Here is an 18449-nt window from a genome sequence, read left to right as displayed (position 1 = left end):
GATGATTGTCTTTTCGTAGTTTTAGTAATGTGTAAGCTAAGTAATGTGCTAATGTAAAAATCCACTTAAACTGAGCTAAGCAACACAATAATAATAATAGTGTACCGCATATATGAACAGTTTTAGAAGATATGGAATATTTCTTTTAATTTTGAGGTGATCATAGAAGTTTGGTAGGTTTTAAAAAATATTACTTCATTAATACTCTTGTTACCAAAATGTGTTTTAAGATCAGTAACTGTGTCCTCTGGTTATCGTTTGCTCTGGGGCAAAAATTTCAGCACACAAATTTCAGTTTCCATTCTACATAAAGACAAACGTAACAAGGATTTTCTTTTCAGGAATAAAACCAAAAGGCTTAAAGACTTGCAAGAGCAAACATGCAACCACTAGAGGAAGCTAGAGACACATGTAGTTAAGCTCTGAGGGCCTCTAATGAGTCAGCAGTCCTTCAAAGGCGCATTGTTCCAGGAACTGAAATTGCTGAATTTAATCCTTGAGACACACAGAACACGTCATTTTGGCAAAAGCCGTTTTCTCCATGGATTCTGTTCATCTTCTGTGTATCCGTTTAGTAGATCGGGTGACAGGTTTGTTCCCAGCTGTCACTCTTGTCTCTGTGTATGTCAGTTATTCAAAGAATGAAGGGTTAAACCGGTCTGTGGGGCTCAATTACAGAGCAAGACAACAACTCTGCCAGGGTTAGAGGTTGCATTTCTTTTTAGATGCACTAGAATGTAAATATACTCTAAGCACTCATAATTAAAACAAACACCAGATGACATATAGCATCTGTAGTGTGACTTTTTACCTCCCTATTCCTCTAGTCTAGAAGTCTGCTTTTTTTTTTTGTCCTGTCAGCTGTTAAATTATAAACTTTCTCTATTAGATTATCACACCCTTCGAGACTCAGCTGCTGTGTGTGTGTGTGTGTTTCAGCAGAGATAACCCTAACTTTACTCAGATCTCTACTGGTCCAGAGGACTATGACCTGACCCGGGATGACTTCAAAACTGTCTGTTGTCACCGTTTACATGTCTTTAATGGCAATTGTTTGCATACAGTAAATAACAGTGCATCCTATTTTCTGTTTCTCTCCTGATGTAAACAGAGAGGGGAATAATCATGACACCTCTAAAGCCAGTTAGCTGCTATTGATACATTAATGTGTGTTTATTGTAAAGTGATATAAAGTTATCCACAACATTGGCTATGATATAAATTCTCAAAAGCTTAAAAAATCAGTCTAATATCACTTACAACTTACGATTTTAGAAAAGTAAATACATTTTCAGTATATTGGCAATATTATAATTTGTAGATAAGAAACAACTGCATTTCTTACGCATAAAAAACATTTTATTATAAACTGCAACGCTGCGTTTTTAATATGACTACACTCAGTATAAATAGGATGTGTTCACTTTTTGACCCCAGCACTCTAACTATGCATAAGTTCAGTGTAGGCAAATAAAGCAAAAATCTGACCTCTTCAAATAACTGCAGGTGGGGTTTAATCATACACACACACACACGTACACGCTGGTGCAAACTGCAAGTTTCATTTCCAGCATCAACCGCGGAGAAAGGGGTAGATAGGGTGAGAGGGAGGGGGAGGGGGGATGTGTAGAGGAAGTGAAAATGAAATCAAAGATCGTCTATGTTTTTGAAGAAAACGATCCATAAGTGGGCGTTAATTTTCACCATGTGCCCTTCTGCAATTAAACATCTGGTTTACACTTTAACTAGTCTTACTTATTACTCACAGCATACATGTTAATTTGGGCTCATGACAGTACTTCATGCTTCATATTATGATGACTAAATGTTTTAATGGATACAGTTGGCCATTGGTTTTATCCTTTGTAGAGGCAGAATGTCAGCTACAATAAAGTTCCCCAGCCACACAACCACGGCATGCACACACTATGTAACAGCCAGGGATAGCAATAAAAAATGTACGTGACACTTCATCCACACTCTGGTTTGGGGTTCAGTTTAGTTCTATGGACACAACAACTTGCCCCAATTTATGCCTCTCATTTGTTATCATTATATTCAAATGAAAGGATAAAATGGTAATTTAAGATTATGAAAGAATACTTTTAAAAAAATATATTTAAAAAGTGTTTTTTAACATGTCTCTCATACTGCAATTTCCCAATCTAAACACTGACTGGATTAAGTTGTTACTTACTGGGACCCTGTTGAACTCTAACCCCAAGCTGTCTGTGTTTTATACCCATTTTTTTGTTATTTATTCCAATAACTTTTAGAGGCTTGATGAGATAAAATACAGTAATCTATAATAAATAATGCAAAATTCTGAGGAAAGTTTTAAAAAAGGTGTCAGAAATATGTTTTTTTCTGTGGTCCTATCATTTTGTGACCCGTGACATTAACCCAGTGACTCCTTGTGGGTGTTACAACCCCCAGGTTGGGAACCACTGCGCTACTCCACATGTCCACAGTTTCGAAGTAATGCAGGACACACATTAGTTGATACTGTACTGTAATGATGCAAATTCACACACACATTTGGAACCAGTCAATTACCAAAAAAGTAACTGACATGCAGTGAAAATTTGTTTTATTAGTTGGTACATTTGTACGGCATTTTTCATTCGCAGTGAATCTCAAAGTGCTACAGTGTTAAAAACGTATAACATAAAGAAAATAACAAGAGTTGATATGAAAAAACCTTGCTGAATAAAAAGGTTTTAGGCCTTTTTAACAGAGTCTGGGTATCTGCGCTGCCCTCGGATGGTTATGAAAGCTGTTTCACAAGCGTGGTGCAGCAAATACGAGTCGAACTTTTTAATTTTGGTGAGATACATGAAATGCTTGTTTAGATTTTTTATGGTACCACGAATAAAGAGCAGAGTGAGACCTCTTCGTGTGTGTTATTTTTTTCCTGGGGGAGCGCGCACGCGGCCAAAGAGACTTCCGCGACGCCGCTCGAGCTCGACAAGAGCGAGAGAGCACGAGAGCAGGAGGGGGATTTCCAGCGCGAGCCCCCACTTCCCGAACCAGCCTTGTTTTGCTTTCGGTCTCGACACAGAAACAGAAATAAACGACGGCCACACTTTTCCATTTTTTTTCCATTCAAGACCACAAAATAAATTAAGTTGTCCCACTTGAGCCTCGCGTGTGTTTAATCTGGCAGCAGGACTGTGAAGCGACAGGCCGTCCAAACTAACAGGTAACATTGTTTCCGCATATTAACGCTGCTGACTTGCTCTCACACCACACACAGACTTCCTACAGGACGACATGACGGGTCCATAGCTCGCTGTGTAAGTGAAAGTAATACTGTAGTTTTTCTCCGGGTTTGTTGACTAGGAATGACATTTATTTTCACTTTTGGCTTTGTCGTTTTTGTGGCAGTACACAAACAACACCGCGGTTAACTTTTGACTTGACCCCTCGCTGCCAACAAACCTGCTACTAACATTGTGCACCAGAGGCAATATGGCTACAATTTGATTCGGTATTTTATATCTTGTAGTATAAAGGGGGAACAGTTTTGTTAGTTAAGTATTTACCAGTATTTTCGCTGAACGTATAATGTGTGATATTAGCAGTGATATGAGACTGGCTTTTGAGTTATTTTCGTGTTGCATTCAGGCCTTAGTACATGTGTTTGTACATCAAAGGACTCCTAGTAGAGAGTATTATTTAAACTGCATTACAGGTTATTTACCTCGTTTTGCAACCTAAAAGAAGTTTAGCTGTTATTTCACAAATGAAATATATATCTTTGGGTGGTTGTTGGTAAGCAGGGAAAATGTAGTTTCTAAGTACTTTACAGGTAAACTCAAATATTTGTTGGCCTGAAACCTACAAACGTACCTTTTAGACGTTGTGAATTATCATTCTAGCTATCATGCAGATATTTTGAATATTACATATTTCTATTAAGTTTACACTGTACAAGTTTCTTTCAACTTTTACATTAAGTTGCTTGTGCTTTTATTTATTTATTTTTATTTTTTTACCTCCTTTTTTTCTTTTGCAAGGATAATTAATGTCCCTCATTGTGTAATCAGTAAAAAAAGAACATACAACCACATAGTAGTATAACAAAGAGTGTTGGTCTAAAATTAGTTTAAGCTGAGATAACATCTTAACATGCAGGCTTAACTTATTCAACCTCTACCACCTTTTGTGAACTTGCGTTAGTAGTAGAGTTATAGACATACTGCGCTGCGGTCAGCCTCTATGTATGCAGCGTGTCACTGAGCAGCAGGCCGGATGCAGCTGGAAGTTTCAGTCCTGTGGCTTATAATAAGGGATAATATTTTGTATTTGATGTGGTGCCATGTCAGCCTGTTTGACCTGTTAGGGAGCTCACTCTCACGTTAGGAGGCAGTGTGTTGGCACACTGTGCTGTGTGCGGGGAGTGTCAGGCGCACTGGTTGATCTGGCCCACCGGACTTTGATCACATCGGACGACAGGGATCACAACCCTGCTCTTAAATCAGATGTAGTGGGTAGTGGGTAGTGGGGGGGGTGGGGGGTGGGGGGTGGGGGTGGTAAAGTCGGCTCTACTTGTTTTAATAAACAAGCTGTATTCTTTATCTTCTTTCATGCCTTTCTGTTGTCCTTCCTCTCGTCTTTCCTCTTAAGTGTTTAAGTTAGAATTCATCAGACAAAGAAAGGCAGTTAGCGGTTGTGGAAGGGAGTGGACTGTATGGCTACAGTTACAAACATGATTTGACAGTTTTATATGTGAACAGCGTTTTATGGAACTTGTTCTTTGAAACACACATCAAACAGTGAAACACTGCAGGACTTTTATTGTTACATCCACAGACATGATCGATTCAACAGTTTCCAAAAGTTGATTGTATGGAAAAACAATCTTAAGTGGTTGCTTCCTGTCAGAGAAGACCATGTGCCAGTATGTTATGGTATTTGTCTTGTTGCCTGTACGAATTACAACCTTTTTTTTTATCAAAATGTACATTTTTTAAATGTTAATTATAATGTAAGCCTTACAGCAGTTATCATGCATGCAGATGTTGTGTATATACAGATGTTTGTGTGTGTTCACAGGCCACAATGCCAGTAGAGAGAATGAGGATGCGGCCGTGGCTGGAGGAACAGATCGACTCCTGTCAGATACCAGGACTCAAATGGGTAAACAAAGTGAGTACACTTGCATATGCTCTCACACTGCAATACAGTTGATAAAAGGCTGAATAATAACATTTGTTTTGTGGGGGAAAAAGTGGGTGGAAAGACGAACAAACACATGCTCATGGTTGCAGAGTGACAGTGCATTACTGACTAAAAGTGACCTTAAAATGTCTCTAGGAAAAGAGAATCTTCCAGATCCCGTGGATGCACGCTGCTCGTCACGGCTGGGACCTGGAGAAAGATGCTCCGCTCTTCATGAGATGGGCCATACATACAGGTAACACACTGACCTAACTCTCACTCTCTGGTTCTCCTTTTCAGCGGTTTTCATTTTCATGCCTTCAAGCCACAATACTAGTTCTCTGTCTCAAATCAAAGAGACTTTCGATTTATGTAACACTTGTACGTAAGAAATCAAAGTGATCAAGTTGTAGGACTTTTTCATTCTGCTAAGCCTCAGGAATTTTCTTCTTAAGGTACCTTGTAAGGAAGCATACAGTGTTTTTGGAGGAGTAGAAAATCCCACAACTTCTTGCCACATCAGTAGTGAAGAAAAGGAAGAGAATTTTTTCCAGAATCTACTAAATTACTGCCAGGAGGCTGTCCACAAGTGCAGAAAAAGTTTCCTAAAAATGAACTTAGAATTGGCAGAGGCAAACTATATGACCTCATTTACAGTTCTGCACTTTAGGTGTTTGGAAAGCAGATAAAATCAGCTTCCTCTAAGCAATCAGCTGTTTTAAAAATAAGTTTGCTGTTCTCAAATAGAACAGTTAGAACTGTCCGTTAAGTCCAGAAAATGACATCACTTCACTGTAATGCAGCCTTTAAACCAGGAAAAGACAACACTTATGCTATATCATGATATTAAGTAATCCAAAATCTCAGATGATGTCTAGTCTCATATCAGGATATCAATATAATATTGATATATTACCCAGCACTAATGGAAAGTGAAGCTTTGTGAGTTGAGCATTCCTTACTTAGAAATAACAACATTTCTGACTCTGCGACAATTTGTTTTTATTAATGTGTAGGGAAATACCAGCCAGGCATAGACCGTCCAGACCCAAAGACGTGGAAGGCTAATTTCCGTTGTGCCATGAACAGCCTGCCAGACATTGAGGAGGTGAAGGATAAAAGTATCAAAAAGGGAACCAATGCTTTCAGAGTCTATAAGATGCTCTCCTCTGCGGAGAGAAACATGAAGAAAGGTGAGTGCTGCTGCTGCTGCTGCTGCTGCTTGGTTTGGCGATGAACTCTCAGTTTTCTGAGATTATCTATTGTGGCTTTTAAATCAGTTTCTTAAAAGTGTTTCTCTCTGTCTGTGTGTCCATGTAGGAAAGAAGAAGACAGACAAGGAGGGGAAGCCAAAGGGAAATAAAGAGGTAGATAAACTAGTGGTGTTTGTGGCAAATAACACAAAAGTATCTTATGCAAGTGTAGTCACACCTGACATAACCTTTTTCATTACATACATAAAACACAGCTGAAGAACAGCAGCATGATGGGGGGAAACAATACCACAGAAGACAAACGTGTTTCAGTGATGTGTCAGGCTTCACAAGAATATTTTACTTTACCTAGAAATGTTGTCGCTTTGATTCCCGTGAAAGGGGTGACTCGTGAGCGGGCAAATTGACATGAACTTGCCTGAACAATCAACCGTGGCTTCTGTTCTCACATGACTCTGAAATTTACTAGAAAACAGGCGCTTTAGCCAAGCTTTCCTGCCTGATTTGGTTCCGTCTCTCCAAACAATGCACACAAGTAAAAGCAGTAGCTTCTAGTTCCAGTTAACTAATGATGAAATGATGGGATTGACTGCTTTATTTCCAGAGTCAGCACAAAGTAAGAGGAAACTTATTTTGTGTTTTCTTTTAATAATACATTTAATTTGTGCTGCACTTTTGATTCACAGTGAATCTCAAAGTGCAAAGTCAAGTCAGAGATGCTATAATCCCAACAACACCAGTTTAAACTGTTCAATCTGAAATACTGAGAAGAGAGAAACAGCAAGACATGACTTGTTTTTAGCTGTTTTGGAATGTTTAATATGAAACCCTATTTCAGTATTTGTGGTCAACTTAATGTGTTTACATGCCTGAAATGCTCCAGATATTAGGATGTGTCCTTTTTTGGAATAAGCTGTTTATACAGTATAAGCACCCTCAAACCACACTTACAAGTATCTTTTTAATAAATACCCGAGCAAATCCAATGTCTCCGGTTGGGCCACTACATCCCAGCTGTCTTATCAAAGAAAATCTATGTAGGTTATTATGTTGAGAACTGAACTTGTGTTTGAGGAGTTTGAATTAGGAGCTTCCTGCTGTGTATACAATGTCGATTTAATGTAGTTGTCTATTTTATCATCCTAAGCAGTCATCAACAGTCTTTCTTCTATTTCCCCTCTCTACTCCTCTCACCATCAGGTAGCCTCTTCGTCTCCAGACAGGACTCACTCTGAAGCTCACGTTGGACCCATTGACTACACAAAACAAGAAACGATCAAGCAGGAAGTGATCAAGCAGGAAGTAGTAGAGCTCACAGTGACCGACAACGCCTCAGGTACTACACCACCGGTATCTCCTGTATTACGATAATGTGGTTATTTTGTCTGTGACCTGTCTCTGGGTTTGGCCTGTGTTTGGAAGTGTTATTGTGAAAAAGCTAAATCTAAGCACAGGCATGTTTCTAGTTAAATTCTAATATTTCTGGCAGTGTGGTTGATAAGTTGTTGTTTTTGACTTGAAGATTTTCTATACTTGTCTATACTTTTACACTGAGGGTGCTGGTTTAATGTGCAGTTTACATTTAAAGGGCCACTCTACAAATTTTACACATGAAGATCAGTTTGCACGAGCAGTGTCTGTGAAAGCAGCTGAATCTTCTTCTTAGGAGTGTATTAAGTCTGAGAAAATAACCCTGGTGATTTCATCAGACTCGACTTGATTTGTAACAGAAACTCTGTGTTACTGGTGGCGTGGACTTAGAAAGACGTGGGTGTTTCCCAGGCAGGGAAAATACGCCATTGAGTTGCATAATGGGAATTGTAGGAGCCAGCATTTTGAAGCTTAAATTCATACTGGGAACCAGAAAAATTCAGGATATCTCCGCCTCTGCTGCATTGAGTCTAACCATTTTCAAAAAACAATAAGCATCATCATGCCTAATACCATTACTGTGCAAACACAGTGGTATAAAGATAAATACAAGGTTGTCCACAAAAATTACACATTGCAGGAAAACAACATGAACAAATATTTGCTCTATATGTTTACTGTAGTTGTACTCTGTGATTTGTGTTTAGTTTTTCAGTGACGGCACTACATTGAGAGGAAGTTGGTGTCGGATGTCTTTTTTTTTTTTAGTTAATAAATGATGGATAACTACACATTTGAGGTTTAGCAATAGCTGTTGGAGAAAACAATAAAAAAATCACTTTCTTTTTATCTCGCAGCAGTGGCTAGATGCACGCACTTCACATGTTTTATCAGTAAATCCAGTCAGAATGTTATCAGCCTGTCATAACACATCCTCTCTCTCTATGTTAAGCCATTCACAGTTCAGTAGAAGATCACGTGATCACCAGCGAGCAGCTGCCATTCGTCTGTCAGACAATCGAAGTGACCACAGAGAACGAAGAGCAGACTGTTAGCTCCTCCCACTCGTACCCGCTCCAAATCTCTCCTGTGTCTTCATGCTGCGGTGAGATGACACACCACACACATATCAAACTTCACCACATTTTGTAGCGTAACTGGTTTGGTTACCGGGTACCAGGCCTTCAGAAGGAAGCAGCTGCCACAGTTACCTAGAGTTATGACCACAGTAATGCATTTTAGGACATAGTGATTACTATATTTACAATAACTTTCTAGAGCAATACGTAATGGGACTGATGTGCAGCTTAATCTGGCTGTCAAACTCACATCATATTTTGTTTTTGGTTCGGATTAATTAGTGTTTATATGGAATAGCCTACAAAAGCAGATGGTGACTCCTGTCATTACATCATCCTCGATTACATAATTCACTTATAGTGTCTGAATCTTCTTTATGGCAGTCACTACATCTTATCTGAAGTGAGGAACAGTATGTGCAAACCAGCTGATTGTTGAAAATAAGCAACAACAGATGTGAAACAACCAAGATGATCACGACTGCTAACAGCGTTTGAATTAGACTTGTTCAGGTTTTGTGTTGTTGAATTTGTAGCTGGAATTCAAGGGCAAAATGAAAGCACAGTGTTGCTTCCATACAAGCTCATTGGAGAGTAGACATGGTGATATTTTTATATTTATATATATTTTTTTTTCATTATACATCACCACCCAGAAAACTGTTCGTCTCACTTCTCTTTCCCAACCAGTCATTCAGGCAGAGCTGGCTCTATCAGTTCAGAGTTGTAGTCATTCCATCTGTCCTCTTTCTTCTTTGTATGTTTTTCATCTCTCTCAATCGCTACCATCATCCATGCAGGCACTTGTTTTGTGCTACTGTGTGCAGATGTTTTAACTTAACTGTTTAAACAGTCGGAAACACACTGCTGGATATGAGCCTAAAGTGGTTTTCTGTTTAAAATAGAGGTTTAAACAAATTCTTCCTCCTTCTTCTGCTCTCCATATCTTTCCCACTGTTTGTGTTTCTCTTTCTCTCTGCTGCTGGTGATCTGAAGTTGGCTTGTTGGCATCAGTAATCATTTCCTGAACACAATTTCATTGACCTTTAATCTTGTATGTTTATTTCCAACAGGCAGCGACACAGACAGTGATACAGAAGACACCAAACAGGTGAATATCCCATTACACAAACATATATACACACACACACACACACACAGGAGAGAGTGATGAATGAATTATTAACTGGCATGATCTTCAGATAAACAGGTTTTTACCTGTCTCAACCTCACTGCTGAAACAGGGTGTGTGTGTGTGTATGTGTGTGTGTGTGTCTTCCTGTAATGTTGCAAGAAACTGAGAAAAGGGAGGGCCTTATCAGGAACTGTGACTGTCAAACATTAACAGTTTGATTTGAGTTTGTCCTTTGTAGTACATTGTACCCACAGTGAACACACATGCACATGCACACACATACACACCACTGGTGGTATGCAGTGTGTGTGTGTGTGTAAGAGTACACAAGTGTTATGTAGAAACTCTCCTTTAGATCTCTATCTGAAGTTGTGAATAACTGCTGTTTTTAGCTGGTGTTGAACAGTTTCATTGACACTTTTTTTTCCACATATAATACATTTCATTGCAGCATTCTGTGAAGCATACAATGTCGAAATATTGTGACAGGGTTACAGAGCATTATGATTATTTCGTTGTGGTGGTGTCTTTACCACAACATACGTCAGAAATGACCACAATGTTTGTGACTCTGGCTGCACAGTCGTTACCTTCCTCTTATTCTTTTCTTCTCCTTTTTCATTGTTTTGACTGACAGGGTGCAGTCTGGAGGCGGGACTACAACACACCAGTTCTCAGGGTTCCCTCATGTTCTCTTCCCGGCATGGCCACTTTCGTGACTGCGAACAAGCCCAACTTCAGGGTCACCAGCACGCGAGACCCGGCCCCCCTCATCAGCTACCACGCTGACAGCTGGGTGCCGGCCTACAACCAGAACTCTCTCGCATCTCCGGCGACAAGTCACACCCATGAGATGCGGGCCAGCGTCATTATGAAAACCTCTGATGTCACTTCCTCCTGACCTCTGTTCCCAGATGAGGGAGTATCATCACCGCTTCCAGGGCATAGGAATGACAGAGAATGTTGCTTTTCTCCGTGACGGCCACATGGAGCCTAAAGAGGGCGAGCTTCAAAACCTTTGATTTTACTGTAGCTTCAGTCTGGGCCATGAAATCCCCTCATTTTTCCTTGTAATCAGAGAAATTGCCTAAAGGTGTTTGGGCCATGGCTTGACCTGCCCATTAATTGGTCAGCACTTAGGCCCAGTTTATACTGTCTGCATCTGCAAGGCCATGAGGGTCTGCATGATGTGAATTTGTGATCTTCCCATGACTGTGAGGGACTGCAGACCGTCGGAGTGCAGCTAAAAATTTATGACCTTACACGTCACGAAATGCGTGAGCTCATTCATGTGTGCAGACGCGTGGTATAAATAAATACATATATAATAAATACAATCGTGCACACGTCTATAGGGATGGGTATCATTAGGATTTTATCAATACTACTACTCTTATTGATACTCCCTATCTGTCCTGTTCCTTATCGATACATTTTTACACATACATACTTTTCTTTTTTTCATTACTAAAGAAAAGCTTTTTAAAATGTATATTATTTTTAAAAAAAATAAATGCAGAACAAGATTAGAAATTATTTATATTTTAAATATAAATAAATATTGTTATAGAGTAGCAACAATAATGTTTACAACAGCAAAATCACTATATTAACTAATATCTCATTGGAAAGAAATCTAAAATATCAGTAAGATAAATAATAGTTCTGACATTAAAATACGGAGTGAAGTTTAGAAAGAATAAAGAACACAGACATCAATCTTTCTTCCTGTCCTGTGTCCTCCTCCCTCTGCTGCTGAGGTGAATCACTGCTGCAGGTACCGCTGGTAGAGAGGAGGGGCTGGTTTGTACATGCTCATGCTTGTCCAACAGGTGGTTTGATAAAATACTTTTTACTCGCAAAGGTTTTATTGCACTTACAGTAACAAGCGTAGTTGTCGTCAAAGGTTATCTTCCACCTCACCTGGTTCACTGTCTCCACCTCTCTGCTCTGCTGTCCCCCCTGTGTGCGTGCGTGCGTGTGTGCGTGTGCATGTGTGTGCATGTGTGTGTGCGTGTGTGTGTGTGTGGTGGAGCTGAGCCCCGCCCTCGGTCAAACACTGACACAGAGAGCAGAGGAGAGGCTGCAGCGCAACCTTAAGTTACACCAAAATGTAACCTGACGCCGGCAGTTTCATCATCATCATTAGGGGGCGGTTAGGAATTTGAAAATGCCATCTATGTTAGAATGAATTTTAACGTTACATAAATACCGATAGCAGCACCGTTCGTCCAAGAGCTCATCAATATTTCAGTAGTGATCAGTGAGAAACCAGTATCAATTTAGTACCAGTTCTCGATACCCATCCCTACACGTCCGTTGTCCACATCTGGTTTGGATTATGTCTGGCTCTTTTAATCATCCATGTGTCACTGCTAGATGATTTTCCCTGCTGTGTTGTGCTAACACTTAAGAATACACTATGCCAAATGAAAGAAATACACCACTTTTATCTAATGAAAGAAACATGTGCTTTTAGTTGTGTAGAGTTTTTAGTGTTTTGTTTTTTTTTAATTGCACAACCTGTAAATGAAGTCATTTTAAAATGATCTTTGAGTCAGTGTTGCCATGGTGTAGCCTGGTTTGAAACTACATCGTCATATTCATCCACTGTTATGATTCAACAGTCTCCCATCAGCTAAAACATTGACTTCCTATGTGAAATGGTCCCTAATAGTTCATCATAGGAAGGTTTTGTTTTTTTTGCCTTTCATAAACATTTTGTCATATCTCCTGCATAAATCTTCTAGATTAGCCACATGTAATGTAAGATTACTTATTATCTCAAAATAGTGTAAACTCAAGTGTTAGCATTAAGCATAACATCAAATTCTTCACTGGGAAACACATGGATGGCAAAAGGAACCAGTGTTAACAAATCAATGAATACAATAATTTCTAGGAAACTGCAGCTTGTTTAGCCAACCTACTTCTACTGACAGGAAGACACAAAAAGAATCAAAGGCATGTTGTTTTATCAAGATCAAGAGTGACAATCACTTATGAGCCCTGATTTGCCCTGTGGTGGAAAGCAGGCGTGTATGTATGCGTGCGTGCGTGTGTGTATGTATGTGTATGTATCTGTCTGTCTGGAGACCTCAGGACAATGTACCCGCCAACACACAACTGACAAAAAAAACCAACAGGCTCACTGACAGACAGACTGACAGACTGTGAACATGTATTCATGTCCTCTCCTCTCCTCTGCCTCCTGGTGTTAATAATGTACATAGCTCATATGTATGTATGCCGCTTCTGCACCTTACGATCAGCACTGGTGTGTGTGTGTGTGAATGAATGTGTGTGTTTGTGTGAGAGAGGGAGAGATGGAGGGGGAAAAAGCCTTATTGATGATGTGTGCCTTTGATAGTGTGTGGCTGGACTCTAACTGTGCTTTAGCCTGCTAGTGACACATGCAGGTAGCTGTGAGGCCTGTTCGTATTGAGACAGCAGAAAAGTGAAAAGTGGTTAGCACTGGCTATATTTGTACACAGGGAGTACCGTTCTTGACCTGGTTACTTGGGTAAAAAAGTAACAAAGGTCATCCTCATGTAATATTTCTATTTAAACTCATTGTGTCAAAGGAAGAAGACGAAGGGAGGATTCTCAGGGTTTCATATGTTCATCTGAACATCTTAACTTGAGTGAGTGCAATCTACAGTTAATTCTGTGCATTTAATTGATGGCATGTAAAGTAAACGGAAGTCTTGTTGTCCTTAAGATAACAAGGAACAGGGATCTGAGATGCATCCCAGATGACTGACATCAGCAGAAGCTGAGTGCTGTTGTTTTTAAGTCACACTTGTTTTTATGCCCTTATCTCCCAGTTCAAAACATCTGTGCACAGCTGGAGCAGGCCGAATCTTTGCTATTTCATCATCATGTCCACTTCTCCATTCCTCTTTGTAGAGTACAGTAGCACCCAGCTCCACAGTGTACCTCAGTGTTAACCACTTATTTACAGTCTTTAAATCTCTACAGATGTTTTTTAAAGCGCTAATGAAAGCACAGAATACTGAACTGTGGCAGCAAACAAAGATATTTCTTTGTTTCTCATTTCAGTAGCCTATATCTGAATTAGCTCATTTGTTTCTATCAATATTTAGCCAAAGATCATATACCTTTTTAAAAATACTAGAAAATAAAATAGTAATCTAAGGTCTCCTGAGAGTCATGAACTGTGATGAGTATATGATCAGTAAGTTAAGTATGTTAACAGCTAGCAGGCTAAAGCACAGTCCTCCTTCCCAGCCTGCTGTAAGCAGAGCTCCAGTGGGAACAGCTCCGAATGTTCTTGTAGGAAAAGAAAAGGACAAATAGGAATCTGCCATGATTGGAACCAAACCCTGCAAGTGATTTACACTGGACGCACATTACTATCATGGTGAATTTATTTAAGGTTCTCATTGAATCAAAGGGGTTTGGGCTTACTTGACAGCAGACTCGGGATAGGTGTTGCTTTACCAAATGTTTTTTCACGTGCCTTCATTATTTGAAACTCATAGTGAAAGATTGCTGAATTTTTTTTCTGTTTCTCTGTGGCTACACTTCATGATAGTTCTCCATGGACAGGCTTCTCAAAAAGCTGCAATATTTAAAGCGATGTCTTTTAATATTACATACCTTTTGTAACAATGCATTTATCCTTGTGAGCCTACTATTTTTCTTGTTGCAGTCATATCCCCTCTGGATGCTATAATGAGAAATTACAGTTGGGGTATGTACAGCCATGTAGTTGTTATGACCAAATCAGAAACCTTTCATTGTTTGTGACCCTTAAATGTGCCAAATTACAGCAGATGTTGCCTGGTATATAAATAACATGGTCCATATTAGGCCTTTAAAACAAATGCAAATGTAATTTTGTGTTTTCAGTATTAACTTGACATCAGCAAGTTCTAAATATTCAAGACCTCTTGTCTAATTACCAAATAGTAAGACCCTCACTAATTTAGATTGGCTCAGAAAGCCTGACCATGTTACCATAAAGAGGTCCAGCATGGAATAAGTGAAGTACACTTTGAACCAGTCCATTTCTACCTTGTTATATGTATAAAAGGGATGTCATTACAAAAGTAGGCAGTGAAAGTTGAAGTCTGCAGGTTGTAATACTGCTATTAAAAAGTGCTCTATCATTTAGTTGGTTGATCTTTCCAACCTGCTTTTGCTTCACGTGATTCAGAATCACTGAATCACTCTTAAGTTAAAACCAAGGTGTGCTCATAAAAACAACATTCACTTTCAATGAAAAAAAACAAAAAAACAACTCAGCTACACGCAATCAAGCAAAGCGTTTTTCACTGCAACATGTCACCACTTTATCTCTGTACATTATGGTAAACTACATGTGAATCAGCGTGTAAATCTGAATAAAGACTTTTTGTATTTATTCTTAAGTGTTTACTGTGCTTTGTGACATGTAGAAGAGAGGAAGATTGCTAAGGGTTTATCTTGTGCACTCATAAAGATCAGAGTCCGTTTTTATGGCCTGTGAGAGACTGGCACAACTTCTATCTCTGTTGCCGTTAAGATAAAAATTTCCAGTAAAAACAAAGTCCTCCAGTTTGAGGACATGTTGCCTGTTCTTACTGTACAAATGGGGACAACATTAGGTTAGAGCTCAGCTCTGAGATAAGAATGAAAGGTTTGGTGTGCTGTGCTGAAGTTTGCAAGTTAGCACACGTAATGACTGCACAAGAATATCGGGATATGTGTGTCGAGTGTGCGGTTTAGCTTTTTCGTCAGAGCAGTGAGAAATAATGCAGATGGCTCCTTGTTTCACACACACACACAACTCGTTCAGTTTAACCAGAGCGCTAACTGCTGTTTCAGTTTCAGTTGCTGTTCTCAGTTCTCTACTTCCTGTTTGTCTCTTAGGCCACAATGGCTGGCCAATTGCCTAGATAACTCCTAACCACATACACATTAGTCATAGTAAACACTTTGTACTTAGTATAGTATATCTAATATATTTGGCTCTTGAATTTGCTCTTTTGTATTCACTTTTCCTGCCTCCATGGATAAAATCCTCTGAGCCAACTGTTTTCTCAAAAAGTCCCTGCTTTACTTTCTATTCCCCTTTTAACAGTACTCCAAATATAACAGGAAACAAACCAAAAAATTACTTTTGAAAAGCCCCTTAGCTACTCTTAAGTGGATATATATATAATATTAGGAAACAAATTCTCTCTGAGAGGTAACTCATCTTAGCATGCTCTGACGGACAAATCAAATCTCCTTCTGTCACTTAAAGGAAAACCTTAGACCATCATATTCACCAATAATATATTTAAGGCAAACTTAGTCATTGTCAGCATTTGAATTTTGATACATTCTCTTCTACATAGTCTTTTATTCATGCAAGAAAAAGTTGAGTAAAATGTATTCACTCAGCAATCAGTTCTGCAGTGATGGCTCATTTATGCCATCTAGTGTTTAAAAGTAAAACAACAGCTTCCTGTCTTTATTTAAAATCAGTATTATACTTATTATGATGTCCAAATATTGAGACAAGCACCTAGATGAATATCTTAGGAATATAATAATAACTCCACAGCAGAAACATTGCCTTTAGTAACATTACTACAGTAGAGATGTAAGAACACATTCAAAACACTTCCTAGTTTAGTTTTAGTCTTGACTTGGTCCTCCTATAACACGGTTGCCTATAATAACTATGGCAATATGGTAACAAAACTATTAACTTGATCGGACATACTGTGGCCTAAATATGCAGAATACATTATTTTTAATTTGGAATATATTGAAACTTCCAAACAAATTTTCTCCCAGGTACAGAGATAAAGTGCACCCACTCACAGAGATCATATATTACAAAATGCAGAATACAGTTTGGAGTAGGGAGAAGAGTTGTCCCCTTTCTAACAAGACTAAACTGGTCAGTATGCCTCAACAGCTTGTTGGATGGACAAACAGCCTCAGAAAGCCCCTCCCTCATGGTGGCGCTAGAGGAAAAGTCAGAGATCACCAGAGTGAATAGGATTTGATCCCTGATGTCGTCCCTTGAGCCAAACCACTAGCTTGGCTTAAAAGCCACTGCCCATAAAGATTTAGTTACATATAATATAATTTTCACAGCAGGGGTTGTAAAATACATAGCCACAATGTCCTCATAGCTTATAAACAGACATCATTTCAGTATTTAGAAATAAAGCAACTTGCTGGAAACCATTTCACTTTTAATGGTAAAATCATGTGTGACACTGAAACCACACACTACATTTGACAGACATCAGTCAGCTCTTGTTAAAGTAGGCTCAGACTACATGAGTTTTAAAATCCTAACAGATTTTGAAATTGGGTTGCATCACACACACAAGGAGAAACTTCACAGATGTTCTCTCTAATCTCAAACATGCACACACTACAACACACCTCCATAACAGCTGTCCAACACACCTGTACAACAGCTTGTTGTTGTTTGTTCACGGTTGCCATTTCAAAAGTCCTCTCATTCACCTCCGTCTCCTTGTAAACTTGTCTCTCTTATTGGCTATTGAGGTCCCGCTTGGAAAGTAGGAAATAATCATCCAGATTTTGACTCCTAAATATCAAAACATGTTTGAAATTATGAGGGTGGCCCTGATGAATCTGTGAGCAGCTCTGGAGGTTTAAGATTGGATCTGTAAACCCCCCTACATTACCAGATAATTTGGGCCAAACATCAGTACCGACCAAGCAATGATCACACTAACACAGATTACACAAAGTTAGAGAGAAATGTACTGTGAGTGTCCCAAACCGTCAGCCAGCAGCACTCTTTAGAACCCCCCCTCCCAAAAGTAACATTAGCATAGAAACAATAAAGTAACGTTAGCATATAATTCCTGCTGTTTGACTGCAGTATACTGGATTGTTGTGTATACTGGCTATACAGGATTTACTCAGTATTTTTCTGATCTCTCTGCACACCTATTGGATGTGTTGTCTCTGAAAAATTATTAATTTAACAACCCGTTGCATTTCATAAAATCCAGAGCTCTGACCAGATCTCTGAAGCTAACAGCTAATTCTGCACTCTGAGGTAAATGGCAGGTTTTAATGAATGTTTTACATCCAATTATTTATGTGATTTGTGCAGGTACAAAAACAACTTGACTTGCTGATCTTCTCATAAGCTTTGACCATCCTGGTTTACTTTCTAAGCCTCGTCTGCACATGCATCTCATTGATGATGTTGCTTGGAAATCTGTCTACAGTGAAATAACTTTTTTTTTAACTTTAAATTTTTTTTTTAGAGCATCGGGTACTGGTTACTTTACAGATTAAGATCTTTCATCTAAAATATGATGCATGGTTACAGATTTAACAGCATAATAATATATAAGGTAGATCAATAATGTGATATATAATTGTGTAACACTCACTAGGGGTCATTTTCCTAAATTATGAGTACATTTAAGTAATTTTGCTTTTGCTCACAATACTTAAAGTGACATTTCCGTGCAGGACTTTTACTTGTAATAG

General features: G+C 39.0%; 1 protein-coding gene across 2 annotated transcripts; it reads left to right on the top strand.

The window, feature by feature from the left end:
- Nucleotides 1-2955: 2955 nt before the first annotated feature.
- On the top strand, nt 2956-11467 carry irf2 (interferon regulatory factor 2). 2 transcript variants are annotated; one of them, XM_042419290.1, is made up of 9 exons: nt 2956-3202; nt 5059-5151; nt 5320-5419; nt 6180-6356; nt 6484-6530; nt 7578-7713; nt 8701-8853; nt 9901-9938; nt 10600-11467. In XM_042419290.1, the coding sequence occupies exons 2-9, from the start codon at nt 5065-5067 to the stop codon at nt 10861-10863; spliced, it is 1002 nt and encodes a 333-aa protein (XP_042275224.1). In that variant the 5' UTR covers nt 2956-3202; nt 5059-5064; the 3' UTR covers nt 10864-11467. The 2 variants fall into 2 exon arrangements, with proteins under 2 accessions (XP_042275224.1, XP_042275225.1); XM_042419291.1 differs by lacking the exon at nt 2956-3202 and adding an exon at nt 3239-3296.
- Nucleotides 11468-18449: the final 6982 nt, after the last annotated feature.

This window comes from Thunnus maccoyii, chromosome 8, assembly GCF_910596095.1.
Source record: "Thunnus maccoyii chromosome 8, fThuMac1.1, whole genome shotgun sequence".
Taxonomy (NCBI): domain Eukaryota; kingdom Metazoa; phylum Chordata; class Actinopteri; order Scombriformes; family Scombridae; genus Thunnus; species Thunnus maccoyii.
This window is presented reverse-complemented; position numbering and strand designations above follow the sequence as displayed.

What these genes read in the sequence shown, in the direction of transcription:
- irf2 (XM_042419290.1), top strand. Translation starts at nt 5,065, where the DNA reads ATGCCAGTAGAGAGAATGAGGATGCGGCCGTGGCTGGAGGAACAGATC. An exon ending in AGCCAAAGGGAAATAAAGAG is followed by an intron (nt 6,531 to 7,577) that starts GTAGATAAACTA and finishes TCTCACCATCAG; the next exon opens with GTAGCCTCTTCGTCTCCAGA. An exon ending in AGTGACCGACAACGCCTCAG is followed by an intron (nt 7,714 to 8,700) that starts GTACTACACCAC and finishes CTCTATGTTAAG; the next exon opens with CCATTCACAGTTCAGTAGAA.